The 22,203-nt window shown below is 36.2% G+C and overlaps 1 protein-coding gene across 1 annotated transcript in view; it reads left to right on the top strand.

Annotated features, from left to right (window-relative positions):
* LOC115451861 (ankyrin-2) overlaps positions 1-22,203 on the top strand; it is a 54,971-nt gene that overhangs the window by 16,523 nt on the left and 16,245 nt on the right. The window contains 23 exon segments of the mRNA XM_037438897.1: positions 561-732; positions 3,914-4,066; positions 4,527-4,647; positions 5,127-5,147; positions 5,780-5,813; positions 5,816-5,901; positions 6,385-6,489; positions 7,585-7,745; positions 8,571-8,696; positions 9,240-9,328; positions 12,463-12,670; positions 14,941-15,100; positions 15,524-15,689; positions 16,163-16,375; positions 16,675-16,802; positions 17,343-17,512; positions 18,155-18,295; positions 18,436-18,612; positions 18,979-19,142; positions 19,240-20,385; positions 20,648-20,860; positions 20,944-21,228; positions 21,369-22,152. Of these exon segments, the coding sequence (XP_037294794.1) occupies positions 561-732; positions 3,914-4,066; positions 4,527-4,647; positions 5,127-5,147; positions 5,780-5,813; positions 5,816-5,901; positions 6,385-6,489; positions 7,585-7,745; positions 8,571-8,696; positions 9,240-9,328; positions 12,463-12,670; positions 14,941-15,100; positions 15,524-15,689; positions 16,163-16,375; positions 16,675-16,802; positions 17,343-17,512; positions 18,155-18,295; positions 18,436-18,612; positions 18,979-19,142; positions 19,240-20,385; positions 20,648-20,860; positions 20,944-21,228; positions 21,369-22,152 (5,023 nt within the window).

Raw genomic sequence — 22,203 nt, 5'->3', positions numbered from 1 at the left:
ATACAAGATACGGCAGCCGTTGGTTGCATAAAGCAGTAGACCAGGCTCTATGGCGTATCTTAGGAGAGGGCTTTGTCCAGTAGTGGACTGCAACGGGCTGATGATGACGATACAACAGTTTAAAATTAATTAGTTTCTGAAATCTTCTCCATTATATTCACTTTACCTTATTTATTTAAAGGTCAATTAAATAGAATCTTCAGAGTTCTTTAACAAAACCATTTAAAGATGATATTCTGTCAGAATTATCACAAGCACTAAACCTTTTTACACACCCTCATAATTCCTATAGAGAACTTCTCCAGTATGCAGGATTTCCTCACGATGTTTTCTTTCACCGTTAAAGCAAGCAATATTACACAAATAATACGCACATCATTCTAGAAAATATGATAAATGATTTCAGAAATGTGTCCCCTCTACCAATCTGCAATATAATTTGTGATGTCTACCAATCCACACTAGGCCAGCGTGGACAAAAAACCTAAACCTTCTCAGTATTAGAGGAGGCCCGTGCCCAGCAGTGGGACAGCAGACTAAGCCATATAATTGATCAACAGAACGGCCAAACACCACTGGACATAGCGTCCAAGTTAGGCTACGTGACAGTCATGGAGACATTGAAGGAAGTGTCGGAGCCGTCGATAGCGCAGGCGTCGCAGGAGAAGTACAAGGTGGTCGCGCCGGAGACCATGCTGGAGACGTTCATGTCGGACTCGGAGGAAGAGGGGGGTAAGTAGAGATACTATTACCAATTGTATGACATTGTTCACAATAGTATATAGACAAATTATTTAGTATATAATCGTTACTCATTGATTTCATATTTTTAGTACTATATAATTTTCTCTTCTAACTCTTCTTATCTAATATGTTGTTAGTGGTAAATGCTGTGTTCACCTATTAGTAGCACACATATCAGATGCTGTACCTTATTGTTTTTTAATATTGTTTGATGTAATATGTAGTGCTGTTGGTGTACCTTATCTATATATATAAAAATGAATTGCTGTTCGTTAGTCTCGCTAAAACTCGAGAACGGCTGAACGGATTTATCTTATCTTGGTCTTGAATTATTCGTGGAGGTCTAGGGAAGGTTTAAAAGGTGAGAAAAATTCGAATAATTGCCAGGAAAATCCTCAAAACAGCATTTTTCTATTTCCCATACAAACGTTTTCTAACTAATACGTAGAGTCAATTTGAGCTTTATTGCTATTGTATAAAGATCACTGTTGTCTAAGCAATGTAGGTGTGTTCCTAACATCAAAGCAGTGTGCGTTGGAGCACAGAATATAATAATGTAATGTCGCGTTCTGAAACTCAACAAAAGTGATATCGCGGACCCGACTAAATTGAACAGTCACAAAATTTAATATATCATTAGTTATTTGGTTGGCTTCACGATATTATTTCTTTTGTTTTACTTTAAAATGCATGTTTTCGTTATGGACAATTTTTAAGCTACTTTTGCATATCTATACTTATAATAAATCTGTAGAGAGGTCAGTTCTGTACATGAAATATATTTCCAAAATAACTATCAGGGGGTGATTAGGGATCGATACTGATGCCAAAAATGCAATTAGTAAAATTTTTGTCTGTCTGTCTGTCTGTCTGTCTGTATAACCGTTATAGAAACAAAAACTACTCGACGGATTTTAACTTAACTTGGTACAATTATTTTTCATACTCCTGAGCTGGTTATAGTATACTTTTCATCACGCTACAATTAATAGGAGCATAGCAGTGATGGAAAATGTTGGAAAAAAGGGGGGAAGTTACTCCATTTTTTAAGCTTCCGTCATTTCGTGTGCAACCTTAATGGTTAAAAGTTCCTTCGATTTCACCAGGATCCCATCATCAGACCCTGACCGGACAATCGGACCACCTGCATACCCCCATAAATTAAAAAAACATCCCGACAAATTGAGCACCTTCTCCATTTTTGAAACCCGAAATCGACGCGGGCGAAGCTGCGGGCGGAAGCTAGTCTATATATATAAAAATGAATTGCTGTTCGTTAGTCTCGCTAAAACTCGAGAACGGCTGAACGGATTTATCTTATCTTGGTCTTGAATTATTCGTGGAGGTCTAGGGAAGGTTTAAAAGGTGAGAAAAATTCGAATAATTGCCGGGAAAATCCTCAAAACAGCATTTTTCTATTTCCCATACAAACGTTTTCTAAATAAAATGGAGAGTCAATTTGTAATTTATTACCGCTGCATAAAGTTCAAATTCGCGTGCGCGTTGGAGGATCTAATATCGCGTTCTGAAACTCAACAAAAGTGAAAGTGAATCGCGAACGCGACAAAATTGCATAGTCTCAAAATGCATAGTACATAAATAGTGGTCGGCTTCGAGAAACTCAATTTTAGCTAACTTCAGTTGTTAATCTATACTATTATATAAAGCTGAAGAGTTTGTTTGTTTGTTTGAACGCGCTAATCTCAGGAACTACCGGTCCAAACTGAAAAATTCTTTTTGCGTTGGATAGCCCTATTGTTCGTAGAGTGCTATAGGCTATATATCATCACGCTATACCCAATAGGAGCGGAGCAGTAATGCCTAATCTCAGGAACTAACGGTCCGAACTGAAAAATTATTTTTGCGTTGGATAGCCCTTTGTTCGTAGAGTGCTATAGGCTATATATCATCACGCTATACCCAATAGGAGCGGAGCAGTAATGCCTAATCTCAGGAACTACCGGTCCGAACTAAAAAAATATTTTTGCGTTGGATAGTCCTTTGTTCGTGGAGTGCTATAGGCTATATATCATCACGCTATACCCAATAGGAGCGGAGCAGTAATGGCTAATCTCAGGAACTACCAGTCCAAACTGAAAAATTCTTTTTGCGTTGGATAGCCTTTTGTTCGTGGAGTGCTATAGGCTATATATCATCACGCTATACCCAATAGGAGCAGAGCAGTAATGGCTAATCTCAGGAACTACCGGTTCGAACTGAAAAAATATTTTTGTGTTGGATAGCCCTTTGTTCCTGGAGTGCTATAGGTTATATATCGTCACGCTATGACCAATAGGAGCGGAGCAGTAATGAAACATGATGCAAAAACGGGGACAATTTATTAGTTTTGAGAGCTTCTGTTGCGTGCGCTGCGTAAACGGTTAAAGTTATGCAACAATAATGTATGACGGGATTGTTCCTCTTAAAAAGTTCTACAAAAATATATCATAAAACAAAGTCCCCAGCTGCATCGGTCTACCCGAACGTGTTAAACTCAAAAACTACCCAACGTATTAGGATAAAATTTGGTATGGAGACAGTTTGAGACCCTGGGAAGAACATAGGCTCCCGGGAAAATATATAGCGTGACTTTTATTACGGAAAACTTTAGCCCGAAAAACTTTATAACGCGGGCGGAGCCGCGGGCAAAAGCTAGTAACAAATAAATAAATACTGTCACTGCAAGATATTGTCAGACCTTCAGATTTTAATATTACGGGCAGTTTTAAGATTAGGAGTTTTGAAGTGTATAGTGTTTTGACTCTTGAAACCTGGGATGGAAATGGTTACTTTGAGATGATGAGTGATGGAGTGGATTATCAACAGTAATATTTTATTTAAATTCTTCTATCCTGAATTTGAAAATTTCAAAGTAGATTTAACTAGGGAATCTATTTATATTGTTAGGAACTAAAGCGAGATTGACTAAAATAAAAACAACTACAAATCAAACGTGGCAAACGCTCGGTGTTTTTATAGCAAACATTGTTACAAATATTTAAGTTTTAGCAATATTGTTTGACTAGTCAGCAACAATAAACATGATCAATACATCACCAAATCATTCCAGATTTTACCAGTAACCATCTAAAAATGCTCGCTATAATTCTGACTATCAAGAGATCAAATTTCTATCCTAATACTGTAATTGATATTGTTTCCGATCCAGGCGAAGACCCCATCTTGAACGATCAACCATACCGGTACCTAACTGCTGATGATATGAAATCATTGGGCGATGACTCTCTGCCCATTGATGTTACCAAGGACGAGAGAACTGAATCTGCAATGAGCCACAAGAATATCATGGAAATTTCACAAGGTGAGAAATTTGATAAAGTACTTGGCCATTGTAAAGTTAGAAACATTATTGTCTTGATTCAGAATACATCAGTTTCTAAACCATAATAATTTGAATTTGATTCCAAAGAAAAGCCCTTCGATGAACTAATTGGTTTTATAAATAGTAATAACAAATGACATTCTTGAATTGAGGAACGCAACAAATAAAATAAATCTTAATAAAAAATCCTCCTCCTCCTCCTAAATCTTGTTATGCAAAATAACGGTTGTTTTCAATAAACGATCCCAATCCTAATCTTCGATCCAATCTCAATAATAAGCCAATAAAATTGATTGATTTGAATTACAAAAATACTTTCTTCTAATTAGTGCATCTTATGTAATCATGTCAAAATATTTGCTCTAATTGATCTATTCGTGGTAGATCAAAAAGATATTAGGATCGATTCAAAGCTTTATGGCATATCATGTTCCCCAAGGTTCTGTAAACGGCATGCCGTACCAGCCGCAGCAGGAGGTGGTGGTGAAGAGCGTGAGTCGGTACAGCACCGCCCACGCTCCCGAGGGATACTGCTATAACGTGGACCCCACACAACCCAAGTAAGTAACAATTCATCAAAATTTTATCAACCAGTTTTGAATTATCTTCAAATGATGTCATTGATGGTTTGATACATTTGTCTGAAGAGGAGTTGGTGGTAAACTATGTTTTATATCCGTCCGGATAGCGACCACCGTACAAGATGTTAAATCAGCCTGTGTATATCCGATTTTAACAGGCCGGCATAATTGTGGCAACCGTCGATGGTTAATCATCTCTCGTCCGTCGCCATTCTATTGGACCCCACTCCGCTTACCATCAGGTGCTGTGGGATCTCTTTACCGTGCACATATAAAAAAGTAGGCGACAACGCATGTTATATAATAATATCATTGGACCTGAAAATATAAGGCATGATATAAGAACTAGAGTTAAAGCAGCATATATTTTACTTTATGACAGCGAATAATTCATTTCAGAATAATTCCAAGTAAAAATGTAAATCTTCTTGTTCACGCAATCTCTCATGGGATTCTAGGAAGAAGCTACAGTGGAAAAAGTGAGTACACTTCATCATATTTCAAAATCAATCCAAATCAATCTTTGAGAAAAAAAATATATTAATACTTGCACGAAAGAAGCGGCGACAGCCCAGTTGGTTGTGGGTTGGACTACAAAGACGAGTGCCCGCAGGTTCAAAACCACGGGCACACAACTCTGACTTTTCTAAAATATTTTTTTGTGAATCATCGCTTACTTTAACGGGGAAGGAAATCATCGCGAGGAAACCTGCATACCCGAGAAGTTTGTTATAGGAATTTAGAGGGTGTGTGAACTCTACCAACCCGCACTAAGCCAGCGTGGTGGACTAGATCTAATCCCTCTCAATAGTAGAGGAGGCCCATGCCCAGCAGTGGGACAGTATATAATACAGGGCTCATATTATTATATTATTTATTACTAGCGACCCGCCCCGGCTTCGCACGGGTGCAATATTTCTCCACTATTCAATGGATGTTATTATACATATAAACCTTCCTCTTGAATCACTCTAACTATTAAAAAAAACCGCATCAAAATCCGTTGCGTAGTTTTAAAGATTTAAGCACACATAGGGACAGTGAAAGCGACTCTGTTTTATACTATGTAGTGATATTTGTATCAAATCTAATTATATTTGTTGCGTAACAGCTTCTTGGTGTCGTTCCTCGTGGACGCCCGTGGAGGGGAGCCATGAGAGGATGCCGCGGTGGTGGGGTGAGGGTCATCGTCCCCCCACTCTCCGCGCAGCAGCCTACCAGGATCACTTGCAGGTTCGACACAAACTACATCTAATTATGCTGTATATTCATATTCACAATCATAATAACAAGATGTATTCTTTGTTTTATTCAGTTGGTATTATTTACTTCACGTGCTTTATATACCTTACCCTTCTTATATAATATGCATCTGATGCCTTATAAAATTTTGGCTTCCGCTTGTTTATTGACTTTCGGAGCATGTACAGTCAGCCACAAAAGTAGCAGAACAAATTTAAAATTTCAAATCGCCTTTAATCCATTGTGATCGTATAAGCAATAGTTTATTCTTTACTAAAATAAACTTCAAATGGTTTATTTTATTTTAGATACAAGAAAAGTATTTCAATTGAATTTACTTAATGTTTAATTTTTTCAGATACTTTTGTCTCTAAATGTACTTACAAAGCCTTACATAAAAATTCATTGAATTTATATATATTTTTTTCTTGACATCAACAGTTTCATTTTGTTAACTTCAACTATTTCCAACAGATATTTAAAACCATCCCGCATCAACCACATGCCGCCGCTGATGGAGGGCGAGGCCCTCGCCGCCAGGGTCTTGGAGATGGGACCTGTCGCTGCCAAGTTCTTGGGGTAAGCTATCATTGTCAACACCATTGATTTCAACCATTTTTTCCTAAATTTTTCTCGGGTTAAATCTACAATAATGTATAATAAATACAATAATCTAACACATAATGGGAAAGTTTTGATGTTTGTTACTCCATCATGCTAGATCACTTGAAAGGTAAATTTACAATAATCTACTACAAATCTATAATAAATACAATAATCTTATAAATAATGGAAAAGTTTGGATGTTCGTTACTCAATCACGCTAGATCGGCTGAACGGTTCTCGATGAAATATAGCACAGAGATAGATTATAGTCTGGAATGGTGCATAGCTTATTTTCTAGCAAGAAAATATATAGCGGGACTTTTATACTAAAAAAACTTTTTCACGTAAGCTGAGACGTAAGCAAAAGCTTGTTTATATTATTATTCGTATATTTAAAAGCTGTTATTACTTTATGGAAGCCTATAAAATCTCCTTCTTAACTCTCATTCCTCACCCTCAAAGGTAAACGGTAAAGACTTTGTCTATGATCATGGTAGACATAATTCTATCTCATGAGGTAAACTTAGTGTCCATATCTGAGTTGACCGTAACTCGTAATACGACTATGTTTTGAAAACTAAATATATTTTTAGCCGACTTCAGTGAAGACAGGTAGGGTAATGATTTTAACACGCTACGTGTGCATGTACGTATGTATCCATTCTATATTCTACTCTTGCGTCGCTTCAAGTCCACCAATTTAAACAAATATCAATTCATCTCAATTGTGTTATAATTAAAGAATATATTATATTTTTCTTTTTTTTTTCAATTCTGATTCTTTACACCGATTTAAACAAGTATCGATTAGTCTTCATTGGGTTGTAAGTAAAGGTTAGGTCTTTTTTTCTCAATTCCAATTTTTTACACTGATTTAAAAAAAATATCGATTAGTCTTTATTGTGTTATAGTTAAAGACTATGTATTTTCATTTTTTTTCACTTCTGACTCTTTACACTGATTTAAACAAATATCAATTAGTCTTTATTGCGTTATAGTTAAAGACAGTTTTCATTTTTATTTTCACTTCTAAATCTTATGTATTTGAATCTCCCCTTCATTCTCCAGGCCAGTGATACTGGAAGTCCCTCACTACGCGTCGCTGCGCGGCAAGGAGCGCGAGATCGTGATCCTGCGCTCCGACAACGGCTCGAGCTGGCGCGAACACAACGCCGACGCCACCGACGACGTCGTGCAGGACATCCTGCATGAGACGCTCGAGATTGAAGGTCAGATCATTATTGTACCTGATGATGTTGATGATGGAAAGGTTAGATTGGAAATCCTTGAGCAGCATGGAGTAGTAGTGAATGTAGCGGTAAAATTAGTATACATACCGCCATCTCGTCAACATCAGCGGAACTTCGAGAAGACCTATGTGGTATTGACACAACTATAGTGATTTATCGCATAGCAATCACGCAAGATGGCGACAGACGATCCTGGATTACACTTGCACAATTTGAGCGACGCGTTGCATATTATACCACCTCTGAATAGGAACTGTCGGAGGGGCCGCGGCCGGTCAGGCGCAACATCTGCCTGACTGGGAATCTTCCCCTTCCATAGAGGAACGCAAACATTTGTTCATCTACAGTGGCGTCAACTTTTTCACCGCTGTAGAGGAACAGACATATAAATACTGTTGATGGTCCGTCGGTTTGTGAGGATAAGAATAAGCTGAACTATCTTATTTTACAGTAAGAATTGCTTTCCTAGAGCGATTCTAATTGTATTGTGGTAAATGTTCTAAACAGGCTTTTATTTCTTACCAAGTGCTTTGTTCCTGTAACAAAATCATAAGTTTTCATGACATCAATCACAAAAAATACATTTTATTTTGCTTTGAATGACGTGACGAACTTACCGATCGCCTGATAGTAAGCAATAAGACTGCCCATAAACAGCAGAAACATCCAACACCTTAAATTACAAAGTATTTTTTGGTATTCCATTGCGCTCGCTATCATGAGACATGAGATATTAAGTCTTATTATGTCCAGTAGTTATACTGAAATAGCCTCGGTATATGAGCGCAGGTTTATTTTCAACAGAAACCAATGAGGAAGAGAAAGGCTGGGACGCTCCGCGCGTCACCAGGATCCTGACGCACGACTTCCCGCAGTACTTCGCGGTCATCTCCCGCATCAGACAAGAGGTGCATGCTATTGGACCTGAAGGTAACACTTAGTGACACCTATTTTTAACCGATTTCAAAAAAAGGAGGAGGTTATTTAATAATTAGAATGTATACTTCCAATATACAGGAGGCCCATGCCCAACAGTGGGACAGTATATAATACAGGGCTGATATTATTATTTATTATTATTACTTCCAATATAATATGAAGATTAAAATAGATACCCAATTAAATATAGTTAAAATCATTGTTTAGTCAGCAAGAGAAGATAAGAATAAAATTTCAGACAAAAAAAAAACAAAATTTCCAGTGCTATCAATGAATTGCAGTCTTTTTTATTTTTCGATCCTTGTTAAAATTGCTATTTAGGAGTCAACAAGAGAAGAAGACAGGAATAAAATTTCAGAAAAAAATTGAGTTTCAAAATTTCCAGTGGTATCAATGAATTAGTAATCTTTTGTATCTATCAATGAACTTTAACACTGCATAAGACTCATGTTTGTACATCAACAATTCACCTTACCTTAATATTTCAAATAAAAAAGAGGTAAGTCCAACTTGCTAAAACAATATGATATCTAGGTGGAATGGTATCCAGTTCGGTTGTGCCACAAGTACAAGCGGTCTTCCCTCAAGGCGCTCTCACAAAGAAGATCAAAGTCGGCCTCCAGGTAAACCTATTCAAACCCCGCAAAGGAGTGAAAGACATAAACTTAAAAAAGATCACCGTCAACAATGTTTCGAAGAAGAAACGGTTCTCTTTAATTTGGTAGTATTATTAGATGTAGTATGAATTTATATCCGACAAGGTCGGGCAGTAATTAATGCTTATGAATAAATACGAAATTGTAGACGCTAGATATTGGAAAAGTTACCATGATATAATTAGTGAAAAATTTAAAATTAATTGGTGAAGATCATGTTAAAATAGGTTGTGCTGTGAAAATTGTAATGCTTTGTTGAAATTATTTAATTATTCGAAAAGAACACGTAATCATACAAAATTCTTAGAATTAAGTAATAAGATAACCAAGGAATACGAGGAAACAAACATAATAAGATTAGTACATCTAAACTTACTTCACTTAATAAAGTAACAAAACAATTGACATTAGCAATTTTCATAGTCATGATTCACTAACAGCAGTTTTCAATAAACGATCCCAATCTCAATCTTTAATTTGAATCCGAAAATGAACCAATCAAAGTAACTCATTTGTACGCATGTCAAAAAGAACTATGTTCTGATTGGTCCATTTTTGAGATAGATCAAAAAATTGAGTTCGTTCATTGAAAATGGCGTTAGAGGCAACATCGGTAATGATCTTCACTATCTTCTAGATAAGTTCTAGCAATGTGTTCACTGTAGTGATTTGTTTATTTCGTAAGCCAAAAGTGATTGTGTCCGTGATAAAACTAGTCAGGTATAAGTTGGCAGAACACAGGATCAATTGTAAGGAGGCATAAGTGAAATATGCTACGTTACACCTAAAAATTACAGTGATACAGCAAACTGGAATATGGCCGGTCATTTATTCTGATTGTTTGACGCATGACAGTGATTGATTTCATCGACAAGGGTTATGCTGGTGGTATGATATATTTTATATCCGCCCGGATAACGACCATCGTAAAGAAGATGTTAAAAATGTAAATGTGTCACGTTCCGGTATCAGGCTGTGTATATCCAGTTCCAACAGGCCGGCATAATTGTGTCTACTACCGAGGGTTAATCATCACTTGTCAGTCGACATTCTATTGGACTCCACTCCACGTAACGGATGCAGTTGGTCAAAAAAAATCCCCAGGATGCCAAATAAGACCAGCTCGGCGAAATTGATTTACTTGAGGTGGAAGTAGTAGTAGCCTGATCAGGAAAATAGACTTGCTTTGCCATTCTTGCTTTTTTGTTTTAAAGTTAATTTTGTCAGTACAAGCTGCCACGACATGGCGAGGTTTTCATTTTCCTAATCAGAATAGGAAGAGAATAATAAATGGGCCCTGAATTTGATTACTAGATAACTCAATATATAAGGAGAATGTTTTCAGACTTTTTTAGGATTTTGGTTCGAAAGTGAAGGCAATATAAGGACAAAGAAGTCATATAAAGAATACATATTAGACAAATTCTATCTCCAATAATATGCAAAAGAATTTTAAGTCTATCATAATTGTCGATAAAGGCCATGAATATAATGATGATCCTGAACCTGCCAACTTATACGAAAAATATTTTAGTAATAAAGTCATCCATTCAACCAAAAGTACAAATAACAATGCCAAATATTTTTTTTATAGACGTATTATTTTTTTACGGAGTTTTTTTCTGGTTTACCCGTTTGCCATAGGAATTTAGGTATACTATTTGTATTCAACAGTATTTTATATAATCTTGGATATTGAATATTATGTGTTAGTTAAGGATTTTGGAAAGATTTCGCAAACATTGATGGACTGTTGCTTATAGATCGAATATCTTATTTTCTTGTTTCTAAAACAGCCGAATGACGTCACAATTGTAGTTAGTAGCAGGGTTTTCCCAATAAAATAATATTTTTATGTTTATATCCAAATAACCGAGAGTGGGCACTTTAAAAAATATTTCGAAGGGTTATTGAAAGTGGCAAGTCGTAAATCCGACTCTACCAACTCAAAACCGGAAACCGGAAATTAGTAATCCCATATAATAAAAAGAGATAAAAGCAATAAAAATTTAATTTAAAGTACTACGTGGAACTTTGTAAAAAGCATTGAATATGGTCACGTAGGGAAAAACAAGAATTTTATAGTCTGAGATAATACAGAATCAAGTTTTAATTATAAATTTAAAACACCCAAATACTTTTCATAATAGAATTTCAAAAACCAGTCAAATTGATGAGTTGCGAAATCTATCCAATAGGAATATTATATTTCCTATTTTATCATCACTTGATGATGTATTATTTATGACATATCTAATCATTTACAATCATATTGTTCGCTTCAATTGTGATATATTTAAGGAATTATTTTATCACTTCGTATAATTATAAATGCCGTTACTCCGTCTGGTGTACCCAATAAATTTAGAATTCACTTAATCAAATGTAGAATTGTCAATAAAGATTAAATTCGCAAAAAAAAATTGTTTTCAGTTTAAGCAAAATTGAATCATATGAAATCACTCATTAGAATCTATCTCACACTGCGTTTTCTGACGCATTAGTTATTAGTTTAGTTGGTCTTTAGGCGAGAAAAAGCATGAAAAATATTTTAAATCCGAGACAGTGTGTGAATTATATATTTAATTATATGGAGTGACGTATAATGATGTAGATATAAGTATGTTTAAGGTGTTTGCTAAATTTATTGGGTATTGTTCTTGCTTCGTCAGACCAGTGTCTAATGCATTGTGTACTTTGTTTCCTAAAGACCAAACGTTACTGCATGACTTATATATTATGATTTGCATTATTTATAATGTTTATAGCTTTTGTTGTTGACGTGTGTTGCATATTTTAAGCGCATGTGTGAGAAATAGACGAACGTCTGTATGACGATTAAAGTGTGTTTCCTTTGACGCTTTTACTGTGATTTCATAATGTTTCATATTTGCTTAATTATGCACCGAACCGCTATCACCACTTTCCTTATTTGCTTGAAAATGAAGAACAAAGAAATCTTGAAAACTGATGAAGTAAGTATAAATATATAACACCGCACAATTTTATTCACGAACGCATGTTTGAAGCAATGTTTGGTCTTTTGGAAATTGAAGTACTAATGTGAAAGGGCAGAAGGTATCCAGGACAATACTTTGCAGGCCCAGATAATAGACTCAGAGCTGACTGCTAAACTCCTCGGTCGAGGAGTAGCAGTATCTCCCGTGGTGACCGTTGAGCCTCGAAGAAGGAAATTCCACAAAGCTATCACACTGAGTATGCCAGCGCCTAGACCTCATACCCAGGGTATGACTAATCAATACAGCACATCTTCAGCGCCAACTCTTCGTCTCCTGTGCTCTATATCAGGTACAATTAATATAGTACGCTTGATATTTTTAAAACATCTGATTGTTACCAGAACCAATTTTGAAAATTTTATGTCAATAAATATGTAGCAAGAATGGTTGATGATCCGAGATGAGAAATAGCTAACGATGTTTTATGGATTTTTGGTTCTGGTAATAATCAGAATAATGTAAAGTGTTGCAATGGAGTATGCCTTTTCGCTAACGACAAAGTAATTGCTTTGCGCCACAAAGGTAAGTGCGCTATGATAATTGACGGCAGCTTAGAACAAATTTCGCTTATCAGTTAAAAGTTAAGACATAAAGTAAACCAATATTCCATTACAACACATTATCAACGTAGATTTACAATAGTAATGGAGCTAGTTCAAAATCATTACGACATCGATTCATAGGTAAATAGGTACGAATAGAATCTTCCATGAGATCGGTAGTTGTTAGAATTTTGATTATATTGAAACGTTTTACTAGTGTACTGCTAGTTCGATCGATACCTTAATATTATAGATTTGTTTATATTTAATAATAATCGTTGGTAGTAACGAATCAAGAGGTTTAGAATTACAACTCCCATTTTTATAGACAACGGGATGAGCATGTTACATTCGAAAATTATAAATAGCGTAGTTTTCATCTCTTACTTTGACAAACTGACAAATGGTTGAGAAGAGTGGGCTCGGGTTGAATCTGTGGGACTCAATCGCTTATAGCAAATACACTGAGCAGCTAAGGGACGCGTCCCTGTGTGTGCGTTTTGTGCGTGTCTACATTGTTTTTGTTCTCGTGTGTTTGTGTGTGTTGCACGCTCACCGTGTGCGGCGCTATATAACGCTACCACGTATCGGCGCGCACCAACAGGGGTATTTCGCAAACGATCTCTCGAAGGTAAAAAATTAGAAATACTATACAAATAATAAAGAGACAAAATTTAAAATGTCGGTTAAGTTTCACGTTGATTTTAGTTCTAATGTTTTGTCCGATTTCGATTTGTTTTATTGATTTTTTATTTATCACGATTCATTGTTTCGATGTTTACGCTCGGCGCGGGCCCACGTTCGCGCTGGGGTGTAACTATTATTTTTGTTTGTTCCCTCTATCACTTTTTGAATGCTTTTCCATATCTTGCTTCTCATACATTCTTTCTCTGTGCACGGGCTGAAATTTTTACGCTTTGTTAACTCACATTCACTCTGTATCATAACCATGGAACTTATCTTGGGACGTCAAGAATGCACTGCGGTAGTCACCGACGTTGTGGGTGCGAGACAGTATTAGTTAATGGGCACACCGAATCTGACACATATCTGTTATTCTTGTTTAGTATTAGCGTGAAAATGAACGATTAACGGTGCCACCGTCATCACCATCTCATTTTTCAGCGTCTGTGTTCCCAAACTTTCCGTTAATTTGCTTGTACTTGTCAAAGTTCTTTTCCAAAACGGCCTATCAGTTCTTCACGTCATTTTCTATTATTTTCGTTTCATTTCTGTTTCTTGTCATGATTTCACTGAACACGTTTCCGTTGGTTTTTGTCGTGCTAGATTTTTACGTTCATTTCAGTATGTCCTTCGAGAGATCTGTTTTCCAATAAGCCGGAGCAGCAATTTTATATATTCGTTTTTGAATACGTAGATTCATTGTTTTCATTTTGACAATGAAGCACAATTAATGACAACAGGTGAACGAACACAGTGTGCCACATTATCAGTCACTTTTTTCATCTAAGTATATGATAAATGGTACGTTATTGTTTATTTGTGTGATGTGTTGTCTTTGCTTGTTGTGTGTTTGCTATAGGCCGTTTTGGAAACATTTTCTGTTTATTTTTTATTAATTTCCTCTTGACCTGTATTTCTGATTTCCAATCTTTCTTCTACATTCGTACTAAAACTGGGCTATACATTAACTTAAGAATTTTCTTTGTACTTTTCTAAATTCTTTTTATGTCTACACGTTTGGATAACGACAATTTTCTAACATGGAAGCAAATAGATAACATCGTAGTAAAGATAGATTTTTATATGTAGAAATTTCATTATGAAAACAGAAAGATCGTAGAAATAAGAGCCTGCTTTGGCATGCATTAATAAGAGGTAGTCACGTACACATTGGCAGAAAATAGCGATATAGCCGCAATACTGCCTCCGTAGCTTCCTACCAACAATGGCAAAATAAAAGCATACTTCGTAGCCGTGCATAACAATGCGGACAGCATGTATTTAGATGAAGATAATATTTTACATGTTGTTACAATAGTATCTGTTGCGACAGGTGGGACGAATCGAGCTCATTGGGAAGATGTCACCGAGAACACGCCTCTGACGTTTGTTAATGATTGCGTGTCGTTCACAACAACTGTGTCGGCTCGTTACTGGTTGATCGATTGTCGACACGTAGAGGATGCTACTAAAATGGCTACTGAATTGTACAGGTCTGTTTTATAGTTTAATATGAAAAGGCTGCTACAAAAGTTCTTAAATCCTTGTAGTGATTTATAGCACTAGCTGTAAGATGACAACGCCATCTATTTAAAAATCTGATTTAAAAGTTATATTCCTTCTTATGCGAGCAATTTATTGGAAAAAAGGATCCTAAGTGTTAATCCAAAGTATGATCTACCCATATGCCCAATTTCATCTAAATTCGTTCAGCTGTTTCTGCGTTTACTTTTTACAAACATCCAAATATTTTCACAATTTTTTACATTTAGTATAATAGTGAGAAATAAGATTTATTTAAGCAAGTCCAAAAAGGAAGTTGACATTTTAATGATAGTGAAAAAATTAACCTCAACTGTTAACAATCAACGAAAGGTGCTCTTGTCGTGGTCTTCAATTTTCATTTCTTTTTGTAGGGAAGCGATCCATGTTCCATTCATGGCGAGGTTCGTGGTGTACGCGAAGAGAACGGACGAGAACCAAGCACAGTTACGCATGTTCTGTGTTACTGACGATAAGGAAGACAAGGCCTTAGAGCGGATAGAACGATTCATTCAAGTGGCCAAGAGTCGGGATGTCGAGGTATTTCATTCTTTTTTATACACATGGTCATTTTGATGTTACGTTACTGAAGAATACGGGCCCGAAAAAGTGACCCCACTGCATCTGATGGTAAGTGAAATGGGGTCCAACAGAAAGTCGACTAATAAGAGATGATTAGCTCTCGACAGTTGACATAATTATGCCGGCCTGTATGAGCCAAGTATACACAGACTGATTCCGGAACACTCACGTGGGCCAGTATAGCGGTTTTAATACCTTGTGTATGGTGGTAGCTATACGGGCGGTTGTAAAATATATCCTAACACCAGCAAAGGCGATTTCTTTTTATTAAATTGTGTTAGTACTAAACTAATGCTGTTATTTGTAAGTTCCAAAGAACACTCTAGTAGCATTTTTTAATTCAATATGCAATGTCATATTTGCCATAATTCTTTTTTGTTGTATCCATATTTTCACGTGTTGTTTATGTTATGATTTAAACATATTTACAGGTCCATGAAGGAAAATCGATTTATCTAGAATTTGGCGGCAATTTGGTCCCAGTTGCAAAATCTGGAGAGCAGTTGTCAATACCGTTCCGAGCTTTCCGCGAGAACCGGGTCGCGTTCCCTGTGATGATTAAGACCCAGGACTTGGAGCCGATATGCAGGTGCCAGTTCATGAGGGACCCCAAAGTGCCCAAGGGTGAACCTTCACCAGCACCGGTAAGTGATCATGGATGGCGAGCGAGCGGAATACCAAACAATACTTTGTAATTCAAGGTGTTGGTATTTCTACTGTTTATGGGCGGTCGTATCGCTTACTATCAGGCGAATGGCAAGCACGTCTCGTCATTCAAAGCAATAAAAATAAGTTATATTTCAGATTTAAGTCATGAATGAACATGAATTTTCTTGAGGTCTCTAATATAGAAGAATAATTTCTGAACTGGTCCCTAAAGCTTCCATTTAAGATTCAAATTTGCAAAACCTCAGTATTTTTAGTCTCCTGGCTATATTTTTAGATTGCGGTTCTGAACATCATGGTACCAGACGAGCCCACTGAGAGGACCTCACCGCTGCCAGCAGATGCTGTGCCGAGACGAACTGAAGAACAGGAATTGATTTGGAGGCAACGGCTTAGTGACCCGAGGTACATACAAATCCTATCATAAAGAAACCATAAAAAGAGATATAGTTATTACGTTATTCTTAATTTATATTTGAATAGATATTTTGCATAATTCTATCGCTGAACGCATCAACTTTAACTCCTTAATTGAAAATAAAACTACTTTTCGGATTTTATCGCGGTTTTAATATTTTACTTTTCTCCCAACGTTTCGAAAACTTTGCAGCGTTCATAGTCATGGGGGGGACTGAGGTGTTGTTTATCCGTAAAGTCAAAGTTACAATATCTACCTACATTTTACAATTATACAACTTAAAATTTTAACTGTTGTTGGTCCGATCTACACAGAATGAGTTCACAGTGTCTTGAAGTCTGGCAGCCGGTCTTTTAGCTTCCGATTTAATTAAATGTAGAACTGGATCCCAGGCTTGTGCAAGCTTCCAACCATCTTCCCTATTGAAATTAGGATGTTTTATAATTACACTAGGATGATTCCCTATGAAAACCACGATTAAATCTGAAAAATAGTTTAAATCTATACCATATACCTATTGTTATAAGGTTGGAAGACATTTGCAACCTCCTGGGCAAAGACTGGGTGGCGCTGGCTTACGAACTGGGCGTCAGTGTCGCCACCGTCAACCAGATCCAGGCGAAGCGCATCACAGCGCCGGAGCAGGCGCAACTCATGCTCAAGCTGTGGAAGACGCAGTCAGGAACTAAGGCACAAGGTAGATATAATATCAGCCCTGTATTATATACTGTCCCAGTGCTGAGTACGGGCCTCCTCTACTACTGAGAGGGATTAGTCCTTAGTCCACCACGCTGGTCTAGTGCAGATTGGTAGACTCCACACACCCTCAAAATTCCTATAGAGAACTTCTCAGGTATGCAGGTTTCCTCACGATATTTTCCTTCACCGGTAAACCAAGCAATAATTCACAAAAGTTATTTATTATCATATGGTCGTGGTAATAAGCCATAGTGTTGTATCAAGGCCTAAACGGTCTCAGCTAAAAAGAAGACCCGTCAGCTGTAGAATAGTACATACAGTAATGGAAATATTATTGCTATCTTAAGATGATCATGAATTAGGATATATATGGAAATTTGAATTTTGGTAAAAGCTATTAGCGTCGATAAAGACGTTATAAAAATATTTAAAGTTTTATCAAAGTTTAGTAATTCAGAAAATAAATAACCTAAAGTTTTGTGAAAAGTAGGGTATTTCGGGCATTTTTAAATGATTAAGGTTGCTTCAATTTTGCTGTCACAAAAGTGTCCTATTATATAACTTTAGTCCAGAACTATTGAGAAATATACCATTAATTCGTTATAGACTATTTTAAAAACAATAAAAAATGTTGTTCTAGACAATTCATTGGAGCTGGCGTTATGTCGTATCGGTAGAGACGACATAATAGCTCCGCAATCGGACATGATCAACGAGAGACGTATCCAAAGGAACATTTATCAAGAGAGACAAGCCTCAGAAGAAATCGAGGCATATAAAGGTAGTTTTCCATCATAGTTTTGAGAATCTAGATTTATATGGACTTGATCACGATGTTTTAGCGTAATAAAATCTTATAATACGGGTCATATAGACTAAAGAATGTTTTAATATATTATTAAGCAATGTTTATAATTTCAGCGGAAGAAGACAATAAACTAAAAGAGAAACTTTACGATGAAGATGAAATACCCGAGCATAGAGAATCAGAACACGATCAAGACGAAGCGAAATACTCGCCAGAAGAGAAGTCTATTGTGGAGAAGAGTGAGGTAGAACGAACTCCCACGCCAAGCGAGGATAGTGAAGAAGACGAAGGTAAATATTATAGTATTACTAATAAACTTAGTATACGTCTGATTTAGTTTTAGTGTTTTGTCTTCATATGTTGAATCTCACTTACTATCAGAGGAAGCGAGACAAAACGTAGTAGTATTGTAACAGTTATATTCAGTAATTGTTAGTAAAGGTTATAATATAAATAATAATATTGATAGAGATCAAAAAGCTAATAAGTGAATAATGACTTCATGTCGAAATAGATTCAACGATATGAAGTTGTTAGAGGACTATAAATGAAATGTGAATTTCGAAATTACTGTTGCTCCAAATGTGTGATTTTGTTACAAAATATAGTTTTAACTTACTTAATCAAATGTTAATACAATACACGTTTGAATTTAGACGTGAAACGAAGTGTCGCTGAAAGAAAAGAACAAATAACAAGGAAGTTAAGTTCGAGTAAGATTCCCGCTTCCAAACAAAAGAAAGAAATACGGGAAGAAATAATTGAAATTAAAACACAAATAAAACCAGATATAAAGAAATTCCAAGATATTGAACAGCAGGTATGATATATCATTTATTTTTATCCTTAATACATTAATAAAAAATGACTATAAAAAATATGGATAATTTTGAGACACATTAATTATATTTTTAAAGGTTAAAGAAAAAGATCCAAAACTAGAAAGAACGCGATCAAAAACATCGCCAGAAAAAGTTGAAGAGGAACCAGAGACTGAAGTCAAAGTGGTCACAGAAGTGAGAGAAGAAATCATTGAAGTAAGGAAAGAAGAACCAAAACCAGTAGAACGTCCCGTTGAACAATTTAGGAAATTTGATCCTTCATCACCCGCGAAACCGACACCAAAACATTTACAAAGGCATATGAGAAATGAGTCTATGAGATTCCCATCCGGAGACTTCTCAAATGTTACTATTACGCCAAGGAAATCAATCACAGCTGAAACTACAGAGGTAAAAGTTGTAGAAAGCAAAGTTGATACATTCACTAAAGAAGCAATTTCTCAAAAAGAAATTGCTACGTCTAAAGTCGAAGAGAAATTAGACGATGGCGATAGGTCGCCTGAACTAGTGACAGAAGACGAGAAAGATATAGCTGAAGCGACGTTACGAGATAAAATTAGCACATTTGAATCCAAAATGTCTAAAGATATTGCTGTAGACTTTCCTAAACCGATAATTAAATTAACAAAAGAGGCTTTGAAGAAGCATACCCTCGAACAAGATCAAGGAATTGAATATACCCAGGAATTTGTTAGAGAACAATCTAAACAAATATCAAGTATGGAAACTCACGTTACGCATAAAATATCGGTTGAAACCGAAAAACATGTGGAAACAGTAAAATCTGTTAAAGAAACAATACAACACTTTGATTCTAAAATAAAACTAGACGATAAAACAAAACCTTTCCCAAAAGCTATGAGAACGGATTCCACACTAGTCCAAGTGTCTTCGGAAGAAGATAGTGAATTCTTAAAAAAATCCACTGACTCCGAGACAGAGACTGAATCGCAGACCACTGTTAAAGTAGATAAAGATCAAAAGATCAAAATTAAATTTGACAAAGAAGTATTTGACAAAAAAGAAATGCCTAAAGATGATGCCAAAGATAAAAAGAAACCAAGTGACGATGATAAGAGGGATGATCAAGGTGTTGCTATCAAAGAGCAAAAATTGGAGAAGCAAATGACAGAAGAATTAAGATCGAAAGTAAGTGAAGAAGATATTACAGAAACTCTAGAAGAAAAAGATGTTTCGATAAGCGAAAAGGTTAAAGAGAAGGTACGAGCGTACATTCTGTGTTTTATCAAAAAATAATATATGAATATGTAATCAATTTTGCTTTAACTCTTGGTCTCTCGTGAATCGCCGGCGAGCCAAGACAGCTACATGACATTTGCGTGTGTCACGGGATTATAACCTTATATACTACATATATACTACATAATAAGGTTATTTTTCCGTCACACGCGTAGCTGTCAATGTTTGCCGGCAAACATTCAGCTACCTCACGGGTTAATACCTACCTATTCTTGAATTTCAGATTGACACACAAGTGTCTATAGCAAGTACAAAATCTGATTTGAGCAAACATACAAAGACCGACTCTGTCGGATCTGATATGCAGGATTTGATGGCACGGAAAATATCCCAAGAATCCCCTGGCCAGTCAGCAATAGACAAAGCCGACTCTCTGGCGGATCTACAACAAAGCACTGAGAAAGACTTTAGCTTTATATCGCAAACTGAATCAAAGGTATCACAATATTATATTACCATTGCAAACCCATATGAAGTGACTTGATTTTAAATCTATTAACATGTTTATACTTTTTTCAGGTTTATTCCAAAGATTCAAAACATAGAAGTGATTCGTTAGATGAAGCATCGCAATTTTCCGACTTAGAAGATCAGATTGGCACTAGTCCTGCACATAAGCCTGTTGTTGACAAGGAAATTACTGAAACAGTGATGAAAACTGAAGTAAAAACTGTCACTACAACTGTGATGGATAAGACTGAAAAGGCAGCTAGAGATCAAACTTTAGAATTCTTGAAGTATGAAAGTGAATATAGTGCGCAAGCGCATGTGCCTGCTACGCTTGAGCCGAAAGATACTGAGAAGGTAATGGATTTTGTTATTTATAACCCTTTCAATTACATTTGCCTTATACGATTCTTGTTTATTTATACGATTATAATGAGTGCTATAAAAAAACGAGTCAAATTCTGCATTTGATTTCATGTAATATCATTGTTTTTTAGGTTACACCGAAAGAATCTCCGGTAATAAGTGCGAAAGCGCGTCAATTCATTGAAACAGTTCCTGAAGATGATTCAGTACAGGAATGCTTCTTTTCGAAGCGAATTTATTCAGACTCTTTAGAAGACTCTGAACACACAGACTCAAGACGTCACTCTGAAGCGGAGTCATTGAAATCAGATCAATCTGATACGAAGGCTAAGGTATCGTCATCTGATTTCGATGAAAGAGCTGAATATGAAGAAGCAGCCGATTCAGGTAGTGGATTCGGCGACGAGAAGTTCGAAGAGAGTGTAGGTTTTACATCTATGAGAATAGATGTGAAGGCACTCGATTCTGAAAAGCAAGATTCTGAATCAGATAAAGTTGATGAACCCGATGTGGTCTTTAAAAAGATGCCACCAAAGCGTCACTCAAGGACTGAATCTATTTCAATAACCAAACTTAGTGACCTGGGAGAAGTGGAACCTAAACCTGTACAAGAATTCCAAATGTTCGTTACCGAAGCCGAAGAGATCGATAAATCCGATAAAGAAGAAGCTTCCGATAAAATATCATCCGAAGACAGCAGGGAAATTGAAATCTCGGATAGAAAATCATCAGAAGGTATATCGGACAAGATAAGTTCGGAAGATGCTGTGACGGAAAAGAAGACTTCTTCCGAGGAAGATATTGCTAAAGAAGGAGAAATAATTGATCACGAAAAAGCAATCGTAAAAGAAACTAAAGAAATTGAAGTTACTGAAGTAAAAACTCAAATTTGTAGAGAAGAAACTATTGAAAAAGGTAATTTTAGTTTTTAAATAATTTAATGGCTTAAATCTTTAAAAGTTGTCA

Source organism: Manduca sexta, chromosome 3, assembly GCF_014839805.1.
Source record: "Manduca sexta isolate Smith_Timp_Sample1 chromosome 3, JHU_Msex_v1.0, whole genome shotgun sequence".
NCBI classification, from domain to species: domain Eukaryota; kingdom Metazoa; phylum Arthropoda; class Insecta; order Lepidoptera; family Sphingidae; genus Manduca; species Manduca sexta.
Note: the sequence above shows the minus strand (reverse complement) of the source record. Positions and strands in the feature narration are given on the sequence as shown.